The 25,299-nt window shown below is 39.9% G+C and overlaps 1 protein-coding gene across 7 annotated transcripts in view; it reads right to left on the bottom strand.

The window, feature by feature from the left end:
* Positions 1 to 381: 381 nt before the first annotated feature.
* LMO7 (LIM domain 7) overlaps positions 382 to 25,299 on the bottom strand; it is a 208,405-nt gene continuing 183,487 nt past the window's right edge. For 3 of the 7 annotated variants that reach the window (XM_059377824.1, XM_059377825.1, XM_059377829.1), the window contains exons 14-29: positions 23,625 to 23,739; positions 22,433 to 22,594; positions 21,461 to 21,648; positions 20,523 to 20,583; positions 18,766 to 18,822; positions 16,847 to 16,872; positions 16,460 to 16,564; positions 15,768 to 15,860; positions 15,064 to 15,398; positions 14,129 to 14,194; positions 11,876 to 11,928; positions 9,442 to 9,655; positions 5,715 to 5,996; positions 3,760 to 3,868; positions 2,526 to 2,628; positions 382 to 1,164 (exon numbers count right to left, since the gene is read on the bottom strand). In XM_059377824.1, the coding sequence (XP_059233807.1) occupies positions 1,142 to 1,164; positions 2,526 to 2,628; positions 3,760 to 3,868; positions 5,715 to 5,996; positions 9,442 to 9,655; positions 11,876 to 11,928; positions 14,129 to 14,194; positions 15,064 to 15,398; positions 15,768 to 15,860; positions 16,460 to 16,564; positions 16,847 to 16,872; positions 18,766 to 18,822; positions 20,523 to 20,583; positions 21,461 to 21,648; positions 22,433 to 22,594; positions 23,625 to 23,739 (1,992 nt within the window). In that variant the 3' untranslated portion in view covers positions 382 to 1,141. The remainder of the gene's footprint in view (positions 1,165 to 2,525; positions 2,629 to 3,759; positions 3,869 to 5,714; positions 5,997 to 9,441; positions 9,656 to 11,875; positions 11,929 to 14,128; positions 14,195 to 15,063; positions 15,399 to 15,767; positions 15,861 to 16,459; positions 16,565 to 16,846; positions 16,873 to 18,765; positions 18,823 to 20,522; positions 20,584 to 21,460; positions 21,649 to 22,432; positions 22,595 to 23,624; positions 23,740 to 25,299) is intronic. The other 4 variants (XM_059377830.1, XM_059377827.1, XM_059377828.1 and 1 more) reach the window with 3 other exon arrangements.

Below are 25,299 nucleotides of genomic sequence, written 5' to 3'. Positions count from 1 at the left end.
TGCTATTTTCCTTTATCACTGGGGAAGCAGAAGAATAAAAAATTTATCGAAAAGATCCAACAATTCACTATTCATTCTCCTCTTACCGTAGAAGGGTACGGCATTCAGAAACAACCTTCCATCAAAAACAAAGTTGGTAGTGAAAGTTTTCCAGTAAAACAATATGAAGATTATGGTGGTAATTTCATAGGTAATCACACATTTCCAACTTGTCATATTGTATGGTTTAAATATGTGAATTTAGTTATATGTCACTTTTTATCTCAGTAAACATGCTAAATAAAAAATATCAATAGAAGTTTAATACTGAAATGGGAGTAAAAGGTCTGGGAGGTAGACAATCACATACATACACACAGAATAAAAAAAGAGAACCAGTCCTTAATGGTTCAGCAAGTTTATTTACAAACACAGTGGAACAGAAAGGCTTACTAGTTCCTGGAGAAAATTTCTGGTATACAAACCATGATGATTCTGTATTAATGAAAAGAAGCAGCTTTCTATTGGGCATTGCTTAGTGATCATTCTGGTGAAGAAAATAGAGATCCCCTCACCAAGCAACTAAAATGTTACATATGCTAAAAAAATTTTTTTTCAAAAGCACAATATTACATAGATGAAAAGAAGGACACAGAAAGCAAATTTGTGGGTAGATTTTAGTGAAATTTCTATACGGTTCTGCATTATTTAGTATACATAAACAGAGCAATCACAATTATATATTTATATTAACTATTTCAAATAATGTTTCAGAACTTTAAAAAAAAAACAATAAAATAACCCTCTTCGAGACACCACTAGAAAGTCAAACCTGATCATCATCAGCGTCAAAAATATTTCATTCTTATTTTTCCCTTGTGCTTTTAAGATGTTGAATTCAAAAAGTAAATCCTGCACTTTCTGTCCCCCCAACACACAAAATCACTTTCTTATAAATAAACAACAAAAATACAGGTGCTACCAAGACTATAATGCTCTGATGTAATCTAAAGAGGCAAAAAATTTAAAAAAAAAAAAAAAGTGTTATCCTTTAAAAAAAAAAAAAGAACAAAAAAGACATACAACACATATTTATAGATCTACATCAGCAGCAAACACCTCTTCTTCTATCTGCAACAGTGCTTTCGTATGGAGGCTTACATCACATGGCGGTTGGCCGTCCAGCTGATCAAGCAAGGAGAAAAAAAGAAAAATACTTAGGATAGAGAAATAGTTGGATATCACCACCCGGGGTGTAGCAGTCATCACTCAGAGATGGCCCCGTGAGGTAAAAAGAGTGACCTTGTACTCACTTAGGATAAAGCTGGGCAAACAAATCACAGCCTTGGTTCTAAAATCATTTCTTTGCAAAAATTAAGTAAAAATAAACTGCTGACATAGAAATAAGTTACACCCAACTCTCTATTATTTGTACTGGAGGAGGCAAAGGCATGGGCAATTTCCCCCTGAATATTCCAAAAATCAGTTCTATTTGGCCTGGGAATTTGATTCAAAAGAGAAAAGCGCACACACATACACACACTCCCGCCGTTGGATGCCCAGCCTTGCCGCTCTCCAACCTCAGTGGTCACATCCAGAAAAGAACTGGACGCCGGGGAGAGAAGGTTCCCATCCCGCTGACAGGTAAAAGAGAGTTGACTGGGCTGAAACCGTTTTCAAAGCACTCTTCACATAAAGGGCCATATAAATACCTCAGAGTTCAAAAGCAAATGGTTTGCTGATACCACTTGTAACACCCTTTCACAATAAGGAAGAAACACATGTTACCACCATCAAGCTTCAAAGTATCAACAGCAGTAATGGTTGTCTTTACGTGGCTAGAAACGATAGGCAACACATTGGAGCTATCCTAGGTTTTATAACACACAAACGAAAACATGCTTAGACACAGATGAGCATGTCAAGTTTTTGAAAAACTCAGTTTTCCCAAAAGTGACACCGAAACACCATATAATCAGAATTCGTGTTCTCCTTTTAAAAATATTAATCATACTAACACAGGCTTATAGAGTAGCAAAGCACAAGCTGTTCTCCACTCCCTCTGTCAGACCACGGTGTTTCAAGTTGGTCATGTTCTAAATCACAGAAGCAAAGCCCACTGTGAAGCGACAGAAATCTGCTGATAATGAGGGACTGATTCCTAGCCACGAACCAGAGTACAGTCTACACAGAAGGGTCATTTTTAACTGTCTGTATAAGTTTATTGATAGCCTCACATCATTAGAAGTTCCTCCACACGCAGAGCAGACAGCAGAGGAGGCCGTCCTGACTCAGGCACGCGTCCCTCTCCAGCCCCTCAGCCCCTCAAGCCTCCCGAGAGTGGCTGGAGTCTGGAGCCCTGACCCATTCACCATACCCACTTTGAAAGGGCTGGGGGGGGGGGTGGTGACACACGAAGCTTCCTAAAGCCTAGAATTCTAAGGCAGGGAGCCGGAGGGGGACACAGCTGCAGGTTCAGGGAAATGCATGGGAGCCCGTGGCCTCCTTAAAAGACAAGAAATTTTCTCCCTGATTTGCTCTCTTACATTTGAATCTGAGATAGCAGTCGTTGCAGTAGAGCTGGTGGTTTCTGATTCGGACTTCAGCTCCTGAAGAGGAGCCTCCGAGGTCACACGAACAGGCCACACACTGAGGGACAAGAAAGAACAACCACAGTCAGTCAGTTTGCGAACGAACTCCGGTGGCACTCCCAGCAGGGGGGAGAAATTGAGCAGAATGCAGCTTCTAAGCTCTTAGATATGTTTCAGCAAAGGAAAAAAAAAGAAAGAAAGAAAAGAAAAAAAAAAGGAAAAGCCCCAAAGATAATTAGTAGATTAAAATCAAGCCTGCCAGAGGAGACATTAAAGAATTCATAAGTCTAATTTTAAGAGCCAAAATGATCATTCTAAATATACCGAAAGAGTAAAATTGATCTGCTGATTGGCTTGAAAGAACTGAGTCTTCATTTCTTGCAGCAGAATGTGAGAGGGTAAGGCATCACGGGGAAGAACTAGAGAATGAATGAGGAGTGGGGTTCTGGCACTGTCCGCTGAGGTGGGCAATGTCCAGTGGCCCACGGCCCCCGCCTGGTGAGTGTTTGCACACGGCACCTGCACTTCCAGGCTGTGTATTTTGGTTCCACATGCTCAAACACTGGTTATTTGGACTGGTTCTGTTCTGCCCCGGGAACTGCTCAAGGCAGCGATACGCAAGCTTAAACAAGCTGTGCTCTGCAGGACTCCAGAGATAAGAACCAGGGTCTCTTTCTAGCCCAGTGCAAGTTCTAGAATCACATAGAGAGGTGTCTCTAAAGACAAAATAAAGTAATTACAGGCTGAGTTCTTTTGTGCAAATCCCATAAGGTGTGGCAGGCTTTGCAATCGTAAAAATGTTTGGCGATGCTCTTCATTACATACTCTCTCTATCAAAGCTACGGTTCCGACACTCCCAATTGCATGTCCCCATGCCGTTAATAATGCTGGGAAATTATATTTCAAGCAGGCCTATGACAGCGTGTTAAAGAAAGGATTTATAAGCTGTAAATTTTACTCACAGAATCTTAACAGACTGAAGACCAGGAATGCATAGTGTCTCTAGATTTAATTTTTGTGACTAGGTTCAAGATTTGAGAACAGGCAATTTGCGATTCAAAGTGCAGCACAGACTGACAAAATGTAGCACCGAGTTTGTTAGTGGGACATTCACACCCAGCGCGCCAAGAAGCCATGCGCTCTCCAAGCAAAGCTTTGCGGACCTGCAGGCTGTTCATCTTGGTCTCACCTTAAAACAATGCAAATGATAACAAAGACCCAGGGACTCGATGATCATGGCAGCTCCTTTGCCCAGAATGTTATTACAGTAGGAGCACACGCGCTTCCCACTGACTGACCTAGACGCGGAACGAGAATGGAAGGGAGGCTTTCATCGGCGCAAATCAAGGTTACTTAAAATCACACTCTGGCATTGACATTAATTAATAATTACTTAGGGAAGCATAGATCTGTGGGAGGAAAACTATCACCAACCAATCAAAGCATGCTATGTTGTACCTCGAAAGAGCTCTGTGGTGGTTCAGAAACCCTTTACACCTACTCACGTAAATTAACAATTTCAGTGTAATTAGTCCATTCCCTAACTCCTGATGTTATTCTCCTGAGATCACATCTGTATTCAGCACAAGTCTTTCCCTCCTCTAACCAGCCAGTTCGCCTGCCAAAGCCCAGCCCCACTCCTGTCACACCCGTCAGGACGCTAGGACAGCAGCCCCAGCTCCACCCAAAAGGCGCTACGTGCTTCTTCTACCATCCTAACCTTATTTTCCCATCCTCCTCTTCATTCACCTGCTCTTCTAGTGACACAGCAGGACCAGAGCTTTCCTGGGGGTGTCTCTGGCTTCCAGGATGGCCTCTGGGAGAAGATGACAAGTGGCTGGCAGCTATCATGGACACAAGTATGGAGGGTGTCTACTCTCCTTTGGATGCAAGTCTCTCCTGCAAGTCTTTCCAGGTGGGAAGGTAAAAGTCACTTAGTACCACTGCATCCCACAGTACTGGCCCAGGTTAGTGACAGTGAAAGTACAGAACTGCCAAGTACCTCACACAAGAGGGCAACCTCCAAGACAGAGACCTTTCCAGGGCAGAAAAGCCAACAGCCTGTGTCCCATTTGTCCTCCTACAGTGGAGCTCAGTAAGCAAATGCACACTCTCTCCTCAGACTCCCTCCTACTGGGGAGCCTTCATCTCTGCCCAACATTTACCACACATGTGTGCCCCTTCTTAGTTCAAATTCCATGATACACATTTTAGAGATCCTGGTACAAGCAACATTCTTTTAGATGGATATGTTTTCCTAACAAAATCCCTTGACAGCTAAAAAAAATTCCAGTACCTATCACTGTGTTTTTACTTTTCAGTATTTCACTTGCAAAATCCCATAAGCCAACAGCACTCCCTTCGGAAGAGAGCAGAAACACTGCTGAACATGGCTTCACCAAGCACTGACAGTCTGTAGAGAAGCTACCCAAACCTCAAACCCCAACACATGTTGAAATCTGGGCTTTACTCCACGTCAAAAGACAAGTTGAGTCAAGACCTAGAGCTATAACTCTTCCCCAGTTCCTGCTGCATATAACCTATAGAACTCAGCTGACCTCGTCCGAGCAGAATGTTGGCAAACTAGATAAGAAGCCAGCAACGGTTTTGAAAATCAGAAACAAAACAAACAAACAAACAAACAAAAAGAGCAGTATCTAACTACTTAACATTTCTCTACCCAGCTTGTTAAAAGTTCCGCAGACAATGGAGCTTGATTATAATGCTTTCCTTTTCGACTCAGTTCCTATAAAACGAGTTTATACTACAGCCTCAATAAAAATAAAACATTTTACAATGCTGCTTTTATTCATAAATTGCAAATGCATTCACAAGCTACTGTGTATTTTTAAGCTTCCACACTGAGAATTATACGAGTATGTCTGCACTGACCACAAGCAAAAGCAAACGAGACAGGGGCAACGAGGTACATGTTTTAAAGGTCTCCCATGGCTTCACGAGACACCTATAAATGTTCTTGGGGTAGCATGGAAAAACATTATGAAGGCTTTAATAGAGTTTGGTAAAGGAGCACTGAATTTCATAGATTCCAAAAGGCTTGTTTTTGGTTTTCACTAGAAAATTTGGACAAGACTTTGGGGAAAATTTTAATGAAAAAAATCTCCCTGAGACTAAGGTGCTCACCTGTTGCGTAGCTGGGAGCTCGGTTGCGAAGTTGAAGGAGAATGGCTGCGTGGTGTGGGGGAAGGCGAAGTGGTGGTCTTCACAGACCCCACTGAAGGAGGGGGGATGCTGGAGGATGGGTTGCGCATGTAGGCCCGGTTTGAGGTGGACACCAGCTGAGGTGGGGGCCGACTGAAGTCTTGAACGGAGGAAGAAGCACGGACTCCTGAAGACTGATTGAGCCAAGGGGATGGTTTCCAAGAATTGGATCTTGGGGAATCCAGGTTATCTAGAGATTCACCTCTGAAACATGGAAAGAGTTAATTAAGATTATATAATACATTGAGCTAGAATCCATATATCATTAGAGTCCCTAAAACATCCATTTTATGTTTAGTTAAGTAGGTAGTAATCTAACAGTTACATTTAAAATTACCTTCAATAACTAAAGTTTCTTTTCACGAGAATCACGATGTTTCAATTAATCTTCATTTATGTTTACTTTTTTCACTTGGTGCTTAAAGAAAAAACACCGAAGTGGAAAAGACAATACTAAAAAAAAAAAACTTTTTTAAATAAATTACTATAAAGACATACATTCCTTCTTTAAATCTTCAACAGATCAGATACATCAATCTTAATTTTTAAAACCCAACCAAAAAAAAAAAAAAACCCACCACTTTAGACACTTACATATGTCAGGTATTAGACTAAACACTGTCACAAAATTTTTGACTCATTTAATCTTCACTATAGGCAGGTTTTTTTGGCGGGGGGTTATCTCACACAAGTTAACTTGCCCATAAGAGAAAGAGCTAGTTAGTGGTAGAACTGGCTTTCAAACCAGTATCTCCCTGATTTCAGAATAATCCAGACCATTCCTACTGTGCAGTCCTCACTCTCACCCCAAATCCTGAATTTAATCAACTGTCTAATGTACATCTCATAGAAGCATTCATTAACCACTCCCCTTCAACTGAATATGCATTTAAAATAGAACTCGGGCACCTGGGTGGCTCAGTTAAGTGGATGACTCTGGGTTTCTGCTTAGGTTGTGATCTCAGGGTCCTGGGATGGAGCCTCGCATTGGGCTCCACAATCAGTGCAGAGTCTGCTTGGGATTCTCTCTCCCTCTCCCTCTATTCTCTCTCCCTGCTTTCTTCCGTTGTCTCTCTCTCTCTCTCAAATAAACAAATGAAAAAGATGCCCAAAAATCATTGAAAAGTAAAATAGAGTTTAGCTCACAAACTGACTTAAATGTAACTTTCAGAAAGTTATATTTAATTGGGGATAATTTCAGATTTAAATATAACTTTCAGAAAATCTCTCTAAGTCAAGTGCTTACATCAATTCTGATCTACAGAGATTGACTCCAAATTATAAATGGTTTATTTTGTTATTACATTTAAAACTTGATCTTTTATCCCACATTTGAAATATGTATTTTTTTTCTTTTTAAAATAACAGAAATACTACCTCATCTTGATGAGAAAGACCCAAACAATATAGAAGGGTATCTGAGGGAAGAATAAAATTTCCCTCCACCCTCACTTATCACAATTTACCTGCCCTAATTCCTGGAGGTGGCCACGGTTAACTTCGGGACTTTTTCTGTTTACACACAGATTTTCATACAGAGACCAGCTGACATGAGTAGAGCCACGTCTATATACACCTGTAATGTGTTCATGAGTTTAACACTCTTAAACAAATGGGATTACTCTACAATGCATACTCTGCATAACTGTTTTTTTCCAGGTACGATGTTATCCTAGAGTTATTTTCATGTCAGTTCATGTGATGGATGGTACTTCAGAGCCCCCCAGGGAATCATCCTCCTGGCATTCCTGCCACTGTGTGCCCCCCTCCCACTGATTCTCTCTTGGCCATGTGACATGTTAGGCCAATGGAACATTAGCAAACATGATACAGATGGAGGTTTGAGAAACACTTGTCCATTAGGGCTTATTCGCCTGCAAGGTTTCCTCTTTGGATCCAGGTGCCATGTCCTGAGGCAGCCTGAGCAGCTGTGTGGAGAGGCCATGAGGAAGCAGAAGCTCCCGGCCAACAGCCCCTGATGAGCTCTCAGGGCAGCGTCAGCATCAGGGGTTCAGCAATTTATGGCTCACCTTCAGGAGATGTACAAATCGTAAGCTAAGGGCATTTTTAATTTTCAAACGGTCATAAAAACAACAACAAAGAATATGTGATAGAGACTGACATGGCCTACAAAGCCAAAATTATTTACTATCTGGTCCTTCATCCCCCCAAAAATTTTGTCAACCCCAGTTCAAAAGGACTGTAACTGTCCAAGGGACCCCACCAACATCATCCAAAGAGCTGTCCAGTCAATTTTGATACAAATTGTGATAATGCAAAATATGAATACAACGATAAAAGAGGCATTGCCGTATCATCCACCACCTCAAAACTTAGTGGGCTGATCCGTGTGCTGCTCTTTATTAGGCAAGTGCTAAGTACTCGTATTAATAGATAATCTGCTTCTTTTCTTTTTTGCTATTGCCAATAATATTTAAGCATATATCCTTTGACATATCTCTGCATACTTATCCAAATCCATTCAGAATATAAAGTGTCAGGAACTAAACTGCTCACAGGGTATGGACATTAAAACTTTTGCTTAGTAAACACCGAAAAACTTTCCACTCAACTGGGGACAAGAACTCCTGTTTCTTTATACCACTGTCAATACTGGATTGAGTTAGTCAATCATTTAAATCTACAAATCTCATAACAAGACATGGGATTGTTGTTTTAGGAGAAGTGCTGATTTTTTTTTTTATAAGATTTTATTTATTTATTTGACAGAGAGAGAGATTATAAGTAGGCAGAGAGAGGAGGAAGCAGGCTCTCCGTGGAGCAGAGAGCCCGATTCAGGACTCAATCCCAGGACCCTCAGACCATGACCTGAGCCGAAGGCAGAGGCTTTAACCCACTGAGCCACCCAGGCGCCCCAGAAGTGCTGATCTTTTAAATATTTACTGACTTAGTTTCTTTTTCTGTAAAGTCTTCTGCTCATATTGCCTATCTATATTTCTATAAAGTCATCAAACTTTATTTACTGATTTACAAAAGTTACTTGTACATTAGCCCTTTTGAACATGTTATAGATTTTCCTCAGTTTGTCACTCCTGAAAATACTAAATAAAAGTAGCTTTAGTACTCATTTACCCAAGATACATCTTTTAGAATATTCGTCTTCTCATCTCTAATTAATTTATATCTATATATTTTTCTTGAAGTTACAAAAATTGGGTTTCGTACTTATGAACACTATTATCTTGAATCCAATCAAACCATTATCTCATTATAAATAAAAAGAGGCTTAATTTTATTTTTCAAGGAAGGACATTCAAGTGCTTGAACTATACATCAGAGTTCCACATTCCACTCTGCAACCTATGGCCATGTGGTTTTGTCCAAGTGTATTCCAGACCTGAGCCACCATTTCTCCATATGGAAAAAGAGCATCACTACCCCTGCCTCCAAACATTGTCCCCAGAGCAAGTCAGATGATGGAGATTAGTAACAGGCATATCGTGGGGCACTTGATACACACTGGGTAACATATGCCTGATGACATTCATTGTACTTTCCCCTCTCCGCTCAACCTCAGATAAGACAAGAAATTATGACATCTCTCCTGTCCAGGGTAACCAGCATGTCTAGAAATTAAACATCTGCTTCAGAGCACAGAAGAGGAAATAACTCCTAAAACGTCCCGCACCTTCTCAAAATCCCAGGCAGACAAATCGGCTCTTTATTTACGCTGGAACTGCGCTGTCGGATCCAGCTGCTGTCATTGAGAAGAGATGTTCTCTTCCTCATTTCTTGAAGAATTTGTTGTCTCTCTAACTCTGCTTCCGATGGGCCTTGTTCCTTCTTGGAACTCCTCTGTGATGAGCTAGTGCTCCCAATTTGGTCTAAATATTTATTGCCTCCTAAATTAAAAACACATCAGAAGCTGTAGGATTAGCACATTATTAAAGGCGGGTGGGGAGGGAAGGAATGTGGTTACATCTCCAAATACAATGTAGCAAAAGATGTGACATTGTACACATATGCTAACATCAGTTCTCAAGGAGACTGCTGCATGGGAACATAAAAGTAAAGTCTGCTATTCCTGGAAATGCCAATACCACACCCAGAGGCACGCCACAGAACATGCTCCGGAAGACTTACGGAGGCCGCCCAAAAAGGAAACAACCAGCACTGACTTCAGCGCTATCAAGTTACAAAGTGCTCGTCTAGATATCGTTTCTCTTCCACTTGTCCCTTCCTTCCGAAATTAAATCAATCAAACACACACTCATCGAAAACTTGCTGTGACAATGTGTTCAAAAACCTACACTCCCCTTGGGGAGAGCAAGACATTTATGCCTGCATCTCCTGCCAACTCGAGTCTTCATGGTGTAAGTTCTAGAATAAGTGATGGCCGAATTGTAGGAATCAGATCACATTCAATCACTGAAATAGCTTTTGTGAAACTGAAAAATATCCAAGTAACCCACATGTTAACCAAGGACTATTATCAAGCATGTTGGTCCTTTCAGAAACTGACGAAGCTATAATTCGGATGTTGAATACATGCATGACAATTCAGTTAGGTTTTATCCTGAAGGCTTTGTCTCATTGGATTTGCGATTAATTTCTGGTTTGGGTAAGATTTCCATAATGTTGAGGTCTCTTCCCCCTTCGATTTGGATTAGAGAATTCCATCTAAGGATTTGTTTCCTTTCACTCTCCAGATTTACCACTATTGTTCGTTTTTCAAAATTAACGATGCATCTCTGCCTTAGTTCATCTTCCAGCAAGCAGTCAACAAGGCCAACGTTTTCTCACACCCACCTATATTTACCTGTGTGGGTGCCCACAGCTTATCAATTTGGTCATATTTTAAATGAAACATTTTCTACTTTAAAAGTGACTTATTGCCATAACCAACTTTTTCAATAACATATTTCTTAAGTTCACTGCCTTCTATCCAAGAGCTTAGGGTTAGTAGAGGGAAGAAAACACATACAGAGGATTGTAGAACTTAAAAGTTTGCTTTTAATGGTGGCTAGAGGCAAATTCACAGGGAAAAGAAACCCAGAAATTCAAACAAGTGAGACCAGAGCAACCAGATCTGAAAGCATCTCAATTGCCAACTGCAAAAGAGAAAGTTCTGGTTTTAGATAAGGGTCCCTAAAAGGAAAAAGAGCAGAAGAGCTGGAAATTTAAACTAGGACCAGATAATAGAAACCCCTAAGAGTTAAAGAGGAATGATCAAAGAACCTACTAGAAACTAAATTCTACAAGCTTTAACCAGAGGTTACACACTAGCTGCTACCTGACCATTTAGGCCTGCAGATGTGTGGTTTGGCTCACAGAGGGCTTTAAATTTTATTTATCCTTGTCAGCACTTCAAAGATAACATGAAAATCCACATTGTTTTTAACTTTGCTTTGACCCCAGAAACACTGGGCTTGCATTCTCCACATGGCAGGGGCAAGCTTGCATTCTCCCACGTGGCTCTCCGCTCCGTGGGCACGTCTACCCAATTCACCCCAATCCTCACCTGGACCTTCATTCATTTATATAACTGACCAGCAAGCACCCTGCTTTGCCCAAAACCTCATATGCAAACCCTGCTTAAAATGATGCTTTTTGCTTCGTGGTTTTTTCCCTCCTTAGTTACATAATTTCAGCTACATGCATTCCTAAAAATACACTTTATACTAACAATATCAGGTTCCTAACCATTTTTGCCAGGTTAGCAAAATCATTATCATTTTGGACTTTTGGACATCTTAACACTTAAATGTATAATTTCAAGTTTATAAACAACTTTTAAGTCCCGTGGTATTCTGCAGAAAACTTTTCTGTCCCATTTCTTTGGCTGCAAGATAAGATCTATACAAAACTATCAGTAACACTGAAAAATCTCAAAATGTTTCATTAGCTATTTAAAACCATTTTACTCCCTCTATTATAAAGTAAAGTCAAAATAAGCATAAGATAGCTTTGTTTTTATACACAAATGTTAAAAAGATCTGGTATTTTAATTATGTAATCTTAATGAATCTGAACTATATTGACTTTAAAAATACTGATCGTAGCCTGCGAGAGCATAAGCAAACAACTATGCTGAAGAATTTGGAAAAAAAATTCACATTTACCATTTTTATTTGTAGGGTAATCATCCAGCTCAGTTGTGGATCTGGATTTGTTCCTACAACACAAAACACAAAATATTATAGACATCTCCTTAAAAACATCTTTTTTTTTTTTTTTAAGATTTTATGTATTTATTTATTTATTTGATGAGCGGGAACACAAGCAGGGGGTATGGGAGAGGGAGAAGCAGGCTTCCCACCAAGCAGGGAGCCTGATGCAGGGCTGGATCCGGATCCTGGGATCATGACCTAAGCCAAAGGCAGATGCTTAATGACTGAGCCACCCGGGTACCCTAAGAACATGTTTTTTACATGTATGATGTAAGAATACCAAAAAGATTGCTTTAAAAAGCAGTTGATTTATTTCCTATATCTGTGGAAAGCTACATTTACCTTCTTAATAAGGAATTTTTCATGTTGTACAAGGTAGATGTCTCTAAATAAGAGAAGAGCATGGGAAGAACATGTGAAGACCCTCTCCAGTTTGTAGGATGATTAAGCCTATGATTTTTAACCAATTTGTATACTTTGATTCCCTCCAGATCTCAATCACATAGGCTGTACCAACCAACTGTCATCAGATCACCTAATATCATATTATCTCTTCCTCAAGGTGCCCAAAGGCCGAGAACTCAACTTTTTAGGCACTTCTTCCAAAACAGCCACTGACCAAATGCTACCTTGGCTATGTCAAGAGGCATGGGCAACCTCTAGAGATGCCGGGTTTTATAATGAGAACATTGAAGTTTCTGAATCAGTCTAGGCAGGTCTCACCACTAAGCACCATAACTTCGAACAATAGTGGTAATAATGAATAATGTACATTATCATATCTATACATTACACACTTACATATATATAACACATATGTACATACATACAACATATAATAAAGTATAATTCATAATAAAGTAATCACGATTGGTGGCAACTTTCATGAATGGTTTCACTTGCATTAACAGAGAAAATGATTTTTATTACAAAATGTCCAGCCATACCCCTTAACACCTCAAAGGCTTGTTCTACCACAACAGCCTAGCAGCATTCTATATTTTCCAGGATTTGTTACATTTTCCACTGCAGTGTAATTATTTTCTCCAGGTTATAAGCTACATTTAGAAAGACTATTTAAATATATATATATAAATGCATATTTGTAACAAGGCAGATACACAGTTTTAATGATCCACAGTTACCCAGAAATCTTCGATATAAATAAAAGCATCCATCACTAAAATTTTTTTTAGCTTCCTGTCATCCCATTACTATCTATATATTAATTTTCCCTACTAGGAGTCCCACTCAATCAGCCTGATTGCCCGTAGAGACGAGTCTTTCCATATCCCTAAGGTAAACTTCCTGAGAAAGAAATGTCAGCTCTGAAAACACAAATTAATGGTCATACACTGGGTATTTATAGACAGAGTCTGTTCAGAAGTCCTTAGTGATTTCAAAACAGCAAAGTATTCTAAAAATTACTTTAAAACATTAAATTTATGTCTCAGGAAATTTTAAGATAGAGCTAACATGTACTGGAATTGACCAGTACTTCTCAACAGACTAAGAGAAGGCCACAAATCTCATTTCAGATGTCCACATGTAACTTCATTTGGGGCAAGCTCATGCCATTGCTTACAACCTCTTTAAAATAAAAACTAAGGCAGTTGCACAAAATGAACACAATTCTACCCTCTGTCCATTCCCCTTGCATTGTGGCTCCTCCCGTGAAGAGGTAAAATTTTTCTTTGTTCTGTGAACTTCGGCTGGCCTGTGATTTTACTCTAGGTAACAGAATGTAACAGAAGCATGGGGGGCCAGTTCAGAATGTAGACTGCAAGGCGCCTTGCTTCCTCTCTTTAGTTCTGTCTTCTCTGCTCAGCCCCCATGTACATGAGACTGCCCTGGCTCGCTAGATCTTGAAAGCACACGGCCTAATTGTTCTCACTGTTCCAGCTTACAGCCAACTCCCAAAGCAGAGCTGCCTAGTAACCTAGTAGGAGATGTGTGAGGGGCCCGACCAACTAGAAGAACTGCCAATTAGGATCAGCCCAAAATACCCACAAAATCATGTGAAATCACTAAGTTGAGGGGTAGCTGGTTACACAGCAAATGCTAGTCCATACAAAGGTCAACCAGCAAGATCTCTTTATATCCCACAAAAGATCAAGAGCCAAAATACTTCTAAAATACATCTAGGTGAGCCCTCCAATGTTCATCTATTATTCCAATGAAATTACAACAAAATGTCCCACATACCTGTCACTAGGAAGCAACCCTGAAGATTTTTCCTCTCTCTTTGGTATGTCATAGGAATCAACAGGTCTAAAAGACAGAAAGAAGTAAATGAAATTGTGAAAGAAGAGTTTATGGTCAACATATTGGACTTTAACACTCTTCCTGAGTTAGAAAAATTGACATCAGAAAAGGGTTATTTTAGTCTCTTCATGAGATGGTCTCTGGGTTGAAAACAAAATATACAGAAGCATTTTGATCAATCACTGCAGAAAGAAGACCCACTGATACCAACAGACATTTGCAATTCACTCATCCTACAAATGTAGAGGGAGTGCCTGCTACCGCTCTAGGGCTGGGCTACCGAAGCAAACAAAACAAAAAGAATATTAAATGTCATTCTTACATTTCAGGGTTCCCGATAAATATGGAACATGAAACATGGTAAGGCATGTGGGAGACGGTGTGGGGAAAGGACACATGTTTTAGACGAGGTATCCTGGAAAGTCTGAGAAGGGGACGGACGTATGAACAGAGACTCAAAGAAGATGAAAGACGAGGAAAGAGGGGAGGGAAGGCCTCTCTGCAAGGACAGGGACTAAAAACTGCCAGCGTTCAGGGGCAGAATGCATTGGACATTTTCAAGCAGGAAAAAGGAGACCCGTGTGGCTGGAACAGACGGAGGGAGGGGAGGAACAGCGGGAAGCCAGGTAAGACCACGGGGTCCAGATCCAGCTCGTGTGCTCCTCCGAGGTCACCGCGAGGACCCAGGCGGTACTCCAATGTGACAGGAAGCCGTCTGAACAGCTGTAAGGGGGTAGCACCTGCTCTACAATGTAACGCTTGTGTAGCAAGCGGATGGTAGGGACCCACCAGGAGCCTCTGAAGGTGGGGGAATGGGCGGAGTGAAGCGGAGCCAACGTGAACACATCGCAGTGTGCTCTGGCGGCAGCACCAACCTTCTGTACTGGTATATCTTGACTGACGTCTCTCTCTCTATCTCTGCGGGGCGGGCATGCTCCTGGGCCGCCTCCCGCCGCCTCTGCTCCTGCTCCTGCTGACACTGTTGCTCCCTCAGTTGCCTCTCTTCCTCAAGTGCCAGGCGCTCCTGCAGCTTCTTCCTTTGGTCCTCCTCTGCGTCGTCCTTGGGCGGCTCTCTTGTCTCCTCGTCCCCTGCTCGGCTTCCTTCCTGGTCCGACGACTTGGACCCCTCACCCCAGGAGGCGTCCCAGGCAGCCGCGGAGGGCTCCCGCGTGGGTAGAGACATGCTGTTTGAGCTCAGGACCATCCGCTCCTGTGTGACCAGGGGGAAAGAGAAGCCCGTCTGAATCTGTGCATCGTCACAATTTCATTTACTCGTGTTCTGTTGGAGAGTTCGCCAGGGGTTCCTTTTATCGCTACCAAAGCCACACGTGGGGGAAATACAAGCGCGAGGGAGAAAGACGCACTTAGGGTTCATTAATAGAACCATTTGATGATACAGTAAAGAAACTAAGAGAAAGGCTGCAACATCAGAGCAAAATTCTGACAGATCAGAGCTCGCTGTGTTTTTCAAAGAGCTTATGTAAGTAAATATGTGGCAAAAGCAGGTGAAACAGAGGATCTTCCATTCCCCAGATAATTTCACTGAGACAGAGAAGAACACAGCACGTTCCAACACTACCTCATTCAAGTACTTGTAATTCTCTCTCTCAGCTTCCTGCTTAGCCCTTTGCCACTCTTCCCTGAGTTTCTCCTGCTCACGTTGATATTTTTCCTATAAGGAGAGATGGCATATTAGTTAATTAGTTAATTAACAGATTAATGATGTTACACGGAATCTCTTTCACCAGCTTCTTTGCTAGCTCTACCCTTCACCTCAATCTTTAAAGATGGTGATATTATTTTCACCAATTGGACTTTCATCCCTAAAGTATGAAATAGCTTATATCGAATTAAATGGTGGTCTCGGGAAAGGGGAGACACTCAGAATTGAACCTGTAGCCACTCTTTACCACAGTTGTAATTGAGTGAAGCCCCTGGGTAACTGCTAGGGGGACTGAATTTCCCTGCAGTGGAGTGGACACACACACAGCTTAGCGGGTGCACGGCCTTACGATCCACACACCTGTCACACATAAGAAAATCCAGTAAACCATAGCGCCATGTTCTAAAAAATATACAGGGTAAATAATTGTTTTAAAAGGAGGACTCGGAAAGCTTCAAAATAGAAATGAAACGAATGCAAGATGTGCCGCCTCGCAAAAGATTTGTTAATTATGAGGTTATTAGCTTCTGATTTTTTAGTTTGCTTCCTGGTGCCGGTTGACACGGAGCAGGGAAAGCCAGCAGGGAAAGCCAGCAGAACGCCTCTACCTGCAGCAGGCGGTCCTGCTCCTTCTGCCACCTCTCCTGCCGCTTCCGCTCCTCCTCCTGATCCCACACCCAGCGGCTCGGGGCACTGAGGGTCGGAACCGGAAGCTAGCCAGTTAGAAGAGAAGACGTGCAAACAGAGGAAGAACATATTACTTCATTCAGTCATCTACCAAAGCACTCCAGCTTTTATGAATGATTCATCCCACCCTTTGCCTAAGCGGTACCAGAGGAGGTTTGGCTTTCCGTTTCAAAGTGGGTCTTTTCAACCTGGAAAGACTACCCCTTGATAAATTCTTATGCAACTGAAAAGAAGCAATGCTAGTATGTGCTAATTCAGTCCCGCCAAAGTCACCTTACTTGTTCTAAAAACAAATGAATGCTACTTACATCAGGAACCACAGAATCCGAGCTTCCTGTGTTGCAGTGTGTTGGAAAGGAAGAAAAAAATATATAAGTCTTTTCATTTCTATGAAATAATCTTTTACAGAGTCATATTAGCTGTTTCTATGCCAGGATACTAAGTGAGATCAGTGATTTTTTTTTTTTTTAACTGCAGTAGAATCTCAGTTTTCCACTTCAATTCCATCTGTTTGTTACTCTTCTTCCAAAGTCAAAGTCATTTAAAACAAAGAGAGAGAAAGTATGGGTGCCAAAGATATCCCTTAGCCTTTGGTACTCGAGCTGGATGGCTAGTGTCTTCTGAAGAGGTTTCAGGGTTCTTTTATGAATACACCAGGTAGTATGTCACAGCTGAGCACAACAGGGAGAGAAAAAAGGTTTTCAAATGGTAGATTACCTGCCAAATCCAAATTTTTACTTGCCACTACTTAAAGCTAACGTGCCAGCTCTGTATCAGATTTTCCAGGTCTCCTTGCTAATAAGCTACTTTTCTTAAATAAGACACCACAAAAGCACGTTCAGGAAATCCTTCCCCTTCCTCTCCTATTACTTGCCGCACAAATATTCAAACTTCATGTGTACACCTATGGGCCTAATATTCTTCTCTTTATTCTCAGGGGGTACTATAGGAATGCGTGTCTGTATATAGTACAAAAAAAAAAAAAAAATCCAAAAACCAACTAAGCAAATTTCATGAAAGATGCTATCATACAGTATTTTTAATTTTCCTGAAACCTCAGCTGTCAAATAAACTGTTCACTTACGCATTTTTTTTTAAAGAAAACTGCTTTGAGACTTAGGAAAATATTCTTCCCTAAAATAGCCTGTTGAAGAGAAGTGAGTGAAAATTAGACTAGAGAAAGAAAGGAATTATCTTCTGTTAGCCAGTTTAAGCTAAAAGTATCATAGTGTTTCAACTAAATTACCGTAGAAAAATGGGAATTTAACAAAAAAATCAAAAACACTATGGATACTGACACAAATAGACCTCGTACATGCACAGCTGGTGAGCTACTCCTATTTATGGTCAAAAAGAAACCTTAGTTCCCCAAAGAAATATTCCTCGGTTTTTGTTTTTGTTTTTTTAATCTTTGAATCCAGTAAATAGAAGGCAAGCATGTAAAGGTTTTTGATCATCTTAAAAGTAAGAAACAATAACATTTAGATGCCTACAGCACACTCCTCTCTGTGCCATTGCATCTCAAATGCTGGATATTACTTTTAAGTTCTGACAGCACAGCACAGCTCAGCTCAGACTGCATTCATGAGACAGGGCATCAGACAGCCGTGAGGGGGAAGGAATGCCACATGCACAGCACAGAAGGCAGCGCAGCCCAACTACACCAACACGGGGAGGCTCAAAACGCACATGTTCAGACGCGCAACTAAAATTTACATTTTATTTACTTCAGGGTCAACAGGGCGGTCCTATGAACACTGCAAAGCCATCGTTCCAATAGCAAGAAACAACTCTGCTTTTTTTAAAGAGCATTTTCCCCGGAAGTTAGAGTTTTCAGAAGTTCAACAATCAGGTGTTGGTGTAATCTAGTATTATGCAATTGGTAGGAAGCAGTAAGGCGTAAGTGAGGTTCCTCATTTCTTACTGTCACCCAGTGGAAAGAAGTGTGTTTAACAGCATCTCAATCTTTTTTTATTAGAAAAAAAAAAAAAAAAAAGTCCAGAGGTATACAAAAGACACGCAAAGACCCATTACCACAGAGGTAGACCCATGAACTGTAAGAAAAGCATGATGACCCTAGGAAAAGAATGGAAATGGGTTACGTTGCTTGGTCACAATGGCAGCCAAATTGAAAAGGCTAAGTGCCCAGCACCAAAGACTATAAGGACAGAGTGGAGAATGGGAACAATTCTATGAAAGTACATGAATTGTTATCTTGGTAGTTTACCTTGTTCAAAAAATTGTGATCGCCTTTTTAAGTTTTTCAAAGAAATAGATTCAGATGCTAGTTGAAAAATACAAAAAAAAAAAATACATCAATACCATGTCATTCATTTTAATCTCTCACCACTGGAAAACTAAATGGTATCTGACACACCTTTCTAGTCCACAGCATTAGTTGAAAAATGACAAAACTGATAGCCATAGAAGATATGGATTATTTCAATGTACAAAGACACATATTTTTAGTAGTCTATACTACATCTAAATTAGTAATGGAACTAATTATTTTATTAATAAATTCTAGCAGATAGCATCATAGTTTCATAGAAGCCAAAAAAAAATCTTCCGTGCTAGATCACACAGCTTTAGGGAAATGGAAACTAAAATGTTTTGATTAGGTTTATCAACCCAAAATCTCGAAGTCCAAGGAGAATTGTTTGTAACTAAGAGTTTCTGTGTTACTAAGCAAAAAATGAACTGAGAAATAGTGGGGAGTTAGACAAGAAAATAAATTAATACCCAGGGAAAGATAAAATAAGAACAAATGTCCACATTAAAATATTCTATCTAAAGAATTTTGCCTTAGTTTAATATCTTATAGCCACTAACTTTAAGTAAATGGAGTTCAGTCCAATTAAGAAAAAAAGAAAAGAAAAGAAACATTCTGACTTTTACAGATCTGTTGCAAGGTTATCACAAACGATTCGTATACTTCAGTTTATTCATAAGTTGTAAATGCAATTATTACTTGATACTAGTTGGTGCTTACTTGCGTAAAGCAAACCCTCCAATGACAAGCGTGCATACATAGTCACTAATGACGAGTCCGGTGTCTTAGCAGTTTGCTTTGCCTGAGTCACAGGCAGAGTGGGACCTGGGTGTCTTGGATTTAACATGGGGAATCCAAAATAAATCATGTTTGCTTTAAAAACTCCTTTGATAAAGAATGCACTATTTGTTAAGACGCAGTTACTTGTACCTATCAGAAATTAAATACCAAAATAAATAATCAATAAAGGGGAATTTAGAAACTTGGTTTGGCTGTGACCTAACATATTATGAACTGGTAAAGGCAGATGCAAAGCCATAAAACTGACCCAGCCAGATGGGAGTCTAGTTTCCTGGTAGGAGGAGTCTGGTCTTCTTTGAGTCTCTTTCCCTGACTTTGTGGACCAGATCTTTCTTATTTATTTTGTATGCCTAAGGAGTAGTAGATAGCATGAAGCAACAATGATTTGTGGACACACAGAAGGAGAAAGAGAGTGATAACTCCATGATACAATATCTCCCCAGATACCACACCTGCTTTTTCATTACAAATGGGTCCTTTGCCTAACAATGATGATTACCATTTCTCTACTTGATATTAGCTGCCTGCAAACTTGTCCATTTCACAATAAAGGGGGAAAGGAAGCCTCATTCATTGTGTCGGATTTAACTAAGATTCCCTTTGCCAACATACCACAGCAAGAAGGCTAACGGCCTCAGAAAAACCAGCCTTTCTTATTTGACTTAGACACACAGGCCCTCGGAGCTCCTGGACAGGCTGCCAAAGCTTTGTTTGCAGTTCCTGAACTATTCAAACCCTGGAACTGAACGCCCTTCCACCTGGCTGCAACAGGATCTCTATGCTAACCTTTTAGTTTCAGCTTGCAGTGGGATCGGTTTTTCTTGGACTAATTTGTTATTAATTTTTATAATAGAAGAACTTAAATGCTGTGACTTCTATATTATAAACATAATTAAAATGGTGATATTTACCTTTTGATTCAAAAGTAGTACTTTCATCACGAATTCCATTCATTTCCTTGGATTCAGTATTCTGGAAGGATAAAAGGCCAGTTAACAACATTCTGTCCAGTTGGACTTTGGGTTCGAATGATGCACTTCCCATTAGTGAAAATATTTTAATAAGATGAGTTTTACAGGCTATTAGTGTATTTCTTACAGCTTTTTACATTAAGTTCAATCAGTCGTTATTTTTCCAAGAAACACTATGTGCCAAATAATTAGTTCACTTAGCTTATATTTATGAGTAAGCAACACAAGCATAGAGAATTCTTCAGCATTTAAGCTTTCCCTACACAATGCAGCTGGATCTCCTTATTAGACAAAAGAATATCTTAAGATAATAACAACTATATCTAGGGAGTCAAGACAAATATTTATTTGAAATTTAACTATTGCTTTGATACTTGGAAAAATTTCTACATTGTAATTATTTTTAATCAGTTAATGTAGTTAAGTATCTCTTAACCACACATTGAAGTCTACCCATCAAAGTCATCTACACAAGATCTAAAAATGTTTCATGTTTTAAAATAAGTATAGTAATTGTGTGTAATTTACCCACAAAGACTAAAGAAAGCATAAAAAGTTACATGTAAAATTATAGTATATTACATTACCACTTCACATCCACAAAGATCTGAGAAATGGGTATAATGTTGAAGATTGGTAGGCAATACCTATAGGACACTACTACGGGATCTTTTGATTTTACAATGATATAACTATTACTTATCTATGAGGGCTGCCTTAGGATTATCAGAATCACATTTTACTCTCATTACTATAAATTACCTTTTTCAACTACATGTTTTTGAAGTAGCATCAAAATTGTTCAAATTCTTTCCCCCCACACACTTCCTACAGACACTTTGCTGTACACAAATACTCCTACTTCTCAAAATACTTACAGAATGCTGGAGGCTTTCTGAGAAATCAGTTGTTATTGACAGACTTGAAGATTTGTCTGAGTTGTAAATTCCAGAAGTTGTATCAATCCACTTTGTTTCGGGTGAACCTATAATTTTGGTAGCCATACTGGTGAGATTGAGAGTTTTATGCCGTGTAAATGGCAGGGAAGGCTGGTCTTTGCCCCAGTCTGATTGGCATATGATGATCAAGAAATGAGTACACGTAAATGGTGACGTGGAAAGAACAAAGTTAGTGAATGCACATACACAAAATATACATACAGAAGACACCCAAAAAAATCAGGTAGTGTGTGAAAGAAGTAAAGAGTGCAGGGGTTTTGGCCAACAGATCGCCTTCTGAAAACACAAGGGTTAGGTCATATTAATAAGGAAGAGACTAGCAAATTTACTGACTCTTTCTGTAAACCAGAACTGAATATCGCATTTTGAGATCATAATTTGGAAGGTGGCAGGGAGTTTAATGCCCTTCTCCATCGAACCTCAACAATGAAGAAACACAGTAACAGAATTATACTGACAGTGCCTTGAGTATGAGCAGCAGGAATATGACCTACCCTGTTCTCTCTAACACCAGTTAGCTATGGTGCTGTCGAGAAAGTAAAGTCATAGTGTGATTCTTGATCCTCAGAATTGTTATGAGATTCCCAAATGCAGATGCAGTTAAAATAGCTTTCAGTTACTATCTGCATTCAGAGTCAGTATAGCATATCGATCAATCAATCAATCAATAACGTAGAATCCAGTAAATGTGCTAGAGAAAAGTTTGCAGACAGAATAGTCAAGGAGGGATTGTTCCAGATTTGTTTGGGCATAACCACAGAACATCTTGAAGCCAAAAAATAAAAAGTAAATAAAAAATGAGAAAAAAGTTATTGAAGCCAGCTGTTATAACCACTTGCCAAAGACCAGTTCCCCATTGAGAAAGGCAGACAGTGGTAAAACCCAACTCACCAGACTTTCCATGGCGCCTGATATCCATTACTAGGTTTCCAGTTTCTTTAGCATTAGCCATGGTTGCCTCCCACTCTTTTGTGTCCTTATATGAAAACTTGGTGTTGTTAATAGCAATAATTTCATCATCTACCTGTAGCTGGGAAAATTCTGCTGGGCTACCTATAGAAAGCAAAATAAATTAAACAACCAATAAGAAAAAATTCCAAACAAAAAAATCTACATTTAGCTAGTCATTGCTTACTTAGAGAAAAAAATGACTTCTTAATCTCAACTAACCATTCTTAGATTTTTCAGGTAGAGCAGAGTAAGGAATTTTTTTTTAAGTTACAAAATATTTGAGTACCTACAACATACAAAAGCACCAAATCCATTTTTTATGCTAGAGCATGTATCTTCATTAACATATAAAAGAATAAGCTCATCTGTTCCATAAAATTTCTTTATTACCTTCGTAAGAACAAATAAAATTTTAAATTATTTTTAAATTCAAAATGTGAAATATATTGTACTTTAATTGAGCTTCCAAATTCAAATGCACTCTGGAATAGATTTAAAAAAAAGCAAGGCCATTTAAAACCCCTTACAATTACCACTTCCCGTTATCTAATTAAACCGTCTTTCTGAATTTTCAAAAAAAATAACCAGAGTTAGCATGCAATTTTATATAGCTAAAATATGTAAATGAGGAGCTCCTCTTAACTACAGTAGCTTAATTTTAGGCTCTGTGGTAATATTTTGCTTAAAATTCCTGGGAGGGACTTGGTAGAACCCTGGGTGGGGGAGGGGCTGCTTTTGTACAAGTCCCAAAGCATCCTGAGGACTCCGCGAGCAACAGATACATTAGGATGCTCAGAAAACACCAATTTATTACACAGCACATACATAGCCACCCCAAACACAGCCAATCATGGACAGTTCTTTTGGAATTTCCAGTCAATTGCTAATTGGAAGATGACAAATGAATTCTGTAAAGGCCAAAAGATAAGATTCTACAAAACTAAAATTAATGAGGCAAGCAGAAGAAATACTATTAGTCTCTGGGAATAGGCTGCATCTCCTCACTCTACTACTGCCTTTTTCACATGTGCTGTCTCCTCCTGTATCACATAAACTAATTTCTGGAGGGTTTTTTGAACAGCATAGAATAACAAGGGGAAGAAAGTTGAGTAGAACTAAATCTATGAATTACCTGCTTCGACTGATGCAACGAAGATCCCAGACAATGCCCATTTTACTGTAAACCCAAAGTCAAGACCGCTCCCGGGCGTCTGGTTTATGCTGATTCTCATATCACTGAACTGATCCTGAAAACAAACACGAAACGGTGGGATCAGGTGTCCCTGGCACCCACATGGAGGAAAGTCTATCCATGAAAGAACGGAGGCTATATGCAAGGTACACTTGAGTTATTTCATGATAGACCAGAAGCAGCAATCTTTTTAACCTGGGTTTGGTAAAACCTTCATTTATACATATATCAATGAGTTTATTATTTTTCTGCTAAAACAAGGGAAACCTTCACATCAACAGATGTTTTTTCTTCACATTAATATTTTTAATCAGCTGGCCATGAATAAAGCTTGGGCATTTGCCCCGTCTACAATTGGGTTTAATTTATAGACCATTTGTTATTACCCAGGAAAGGAGCGAGAAGGCATGTTGTGCATACTGTTTAGTGGTACAAACTTGCTATTAATAAATAAGCCCTAGATATCTAAAGCATGGTACAGTGAATATACACAGCACGGTATTCTAATCCAACTTGCTAACAGACTATAACTTAATTATTCCGACCACTAAAGAGAAAGGATGATTATGTAAGGTGATCAAGGTGCTAATTGTCACTACAATGGCAATCCTATTACAATATATAAATGTGTCAAATTAACATACAGTACACCTTAAATTTATATAATGTCATATATCATTTATTTCAACACAATAGCATTTTTGGAAATGCAAAAAAAAATTAAATGCTTTTCTAAATTCCACCATACTTATTAAAAAGGCAAATCCGACTAACATATTTAGCTGAACAATGTCAGTGGGTTCATTGACACACAACTCAGCTACACGTAGAGCTCCGCTAAGACAGGGACCACCCCCTACTGGGCATCTGAAGTTTTGGCAGAGCACTGTTTGCCCTGTTGCCTCATGAAGATCAAGGGGTGAAGAAAGAGACGCCACACGAGCTGTACAATGCGAGCTACGTCATCTCTAGGGAACCAGGGTAGGTCAGATGCCAGGAGGGCCCCAACAGAGACATCCTAAGCAACAGGTCACAACTTCCTCCAAGTGACATCAGCCAACAAGCCCAAGAAACAACAGTCTCTTGGACAACGGACAGACCTCTGGTTCCACCTCTGTCACTATACCACACAGCAACAAACGCTCAGTTTCACAGAAGGGCAGCCATTTTCCAAAACAAATGTTTTAAGTTGTGAAATACACGATGTCTGTGAAAATTTCGATTGTCTTTCATAATGTATGTGTTTTGTTTTGGGTAAACAAGCAGACATGAATTTTAACTTGAAACTCCCAGCCTCGTTTCAGTCTTTGATTTAGAATAATTAAGAACTGAGACGTACTCTTTCAAAAACAGAAGTTCTTCCTAAAGCCATTTTATTTTCCAGGAAAAAAAAAAAGACCTATAAATTCTCCAGGTCAGTGTGGCAGTTAAAACTGAACGTAGGGGCGCACCTGGGTGGCTCAGTGGGTTGAGCCTCTGCCTTCGGCTCGGGTCATGATCCCAGGGTACTGGGATCGAGCCCCATGTCGGGCTCTCTGCTGGGCGGGGAGCCTGCTTCCCCCCCTCTCTCTGCCTGCCTCTCTGCCTCTCTCCCTTGTGATGCCTGTCTGTTAAA

The sequence above is a fragment of the Mustela nigripes genome, chromosome 15 (assembly GCF_022355385.1).
Source record: "Mustela nigripes isolate SB6536 chromosome 15, MUSNIG.SB6536, whole genome shotgun sequence".
Taxonomy (NCBI): Eukaryota; Metazoa; Chordata; class Mammalia; order Carnivora; family Mustelidae; genus Mustela; species Mustela nigripes.
This window is presented reverse-complemented; position numbering and strand designations above follow the sequence as displayed.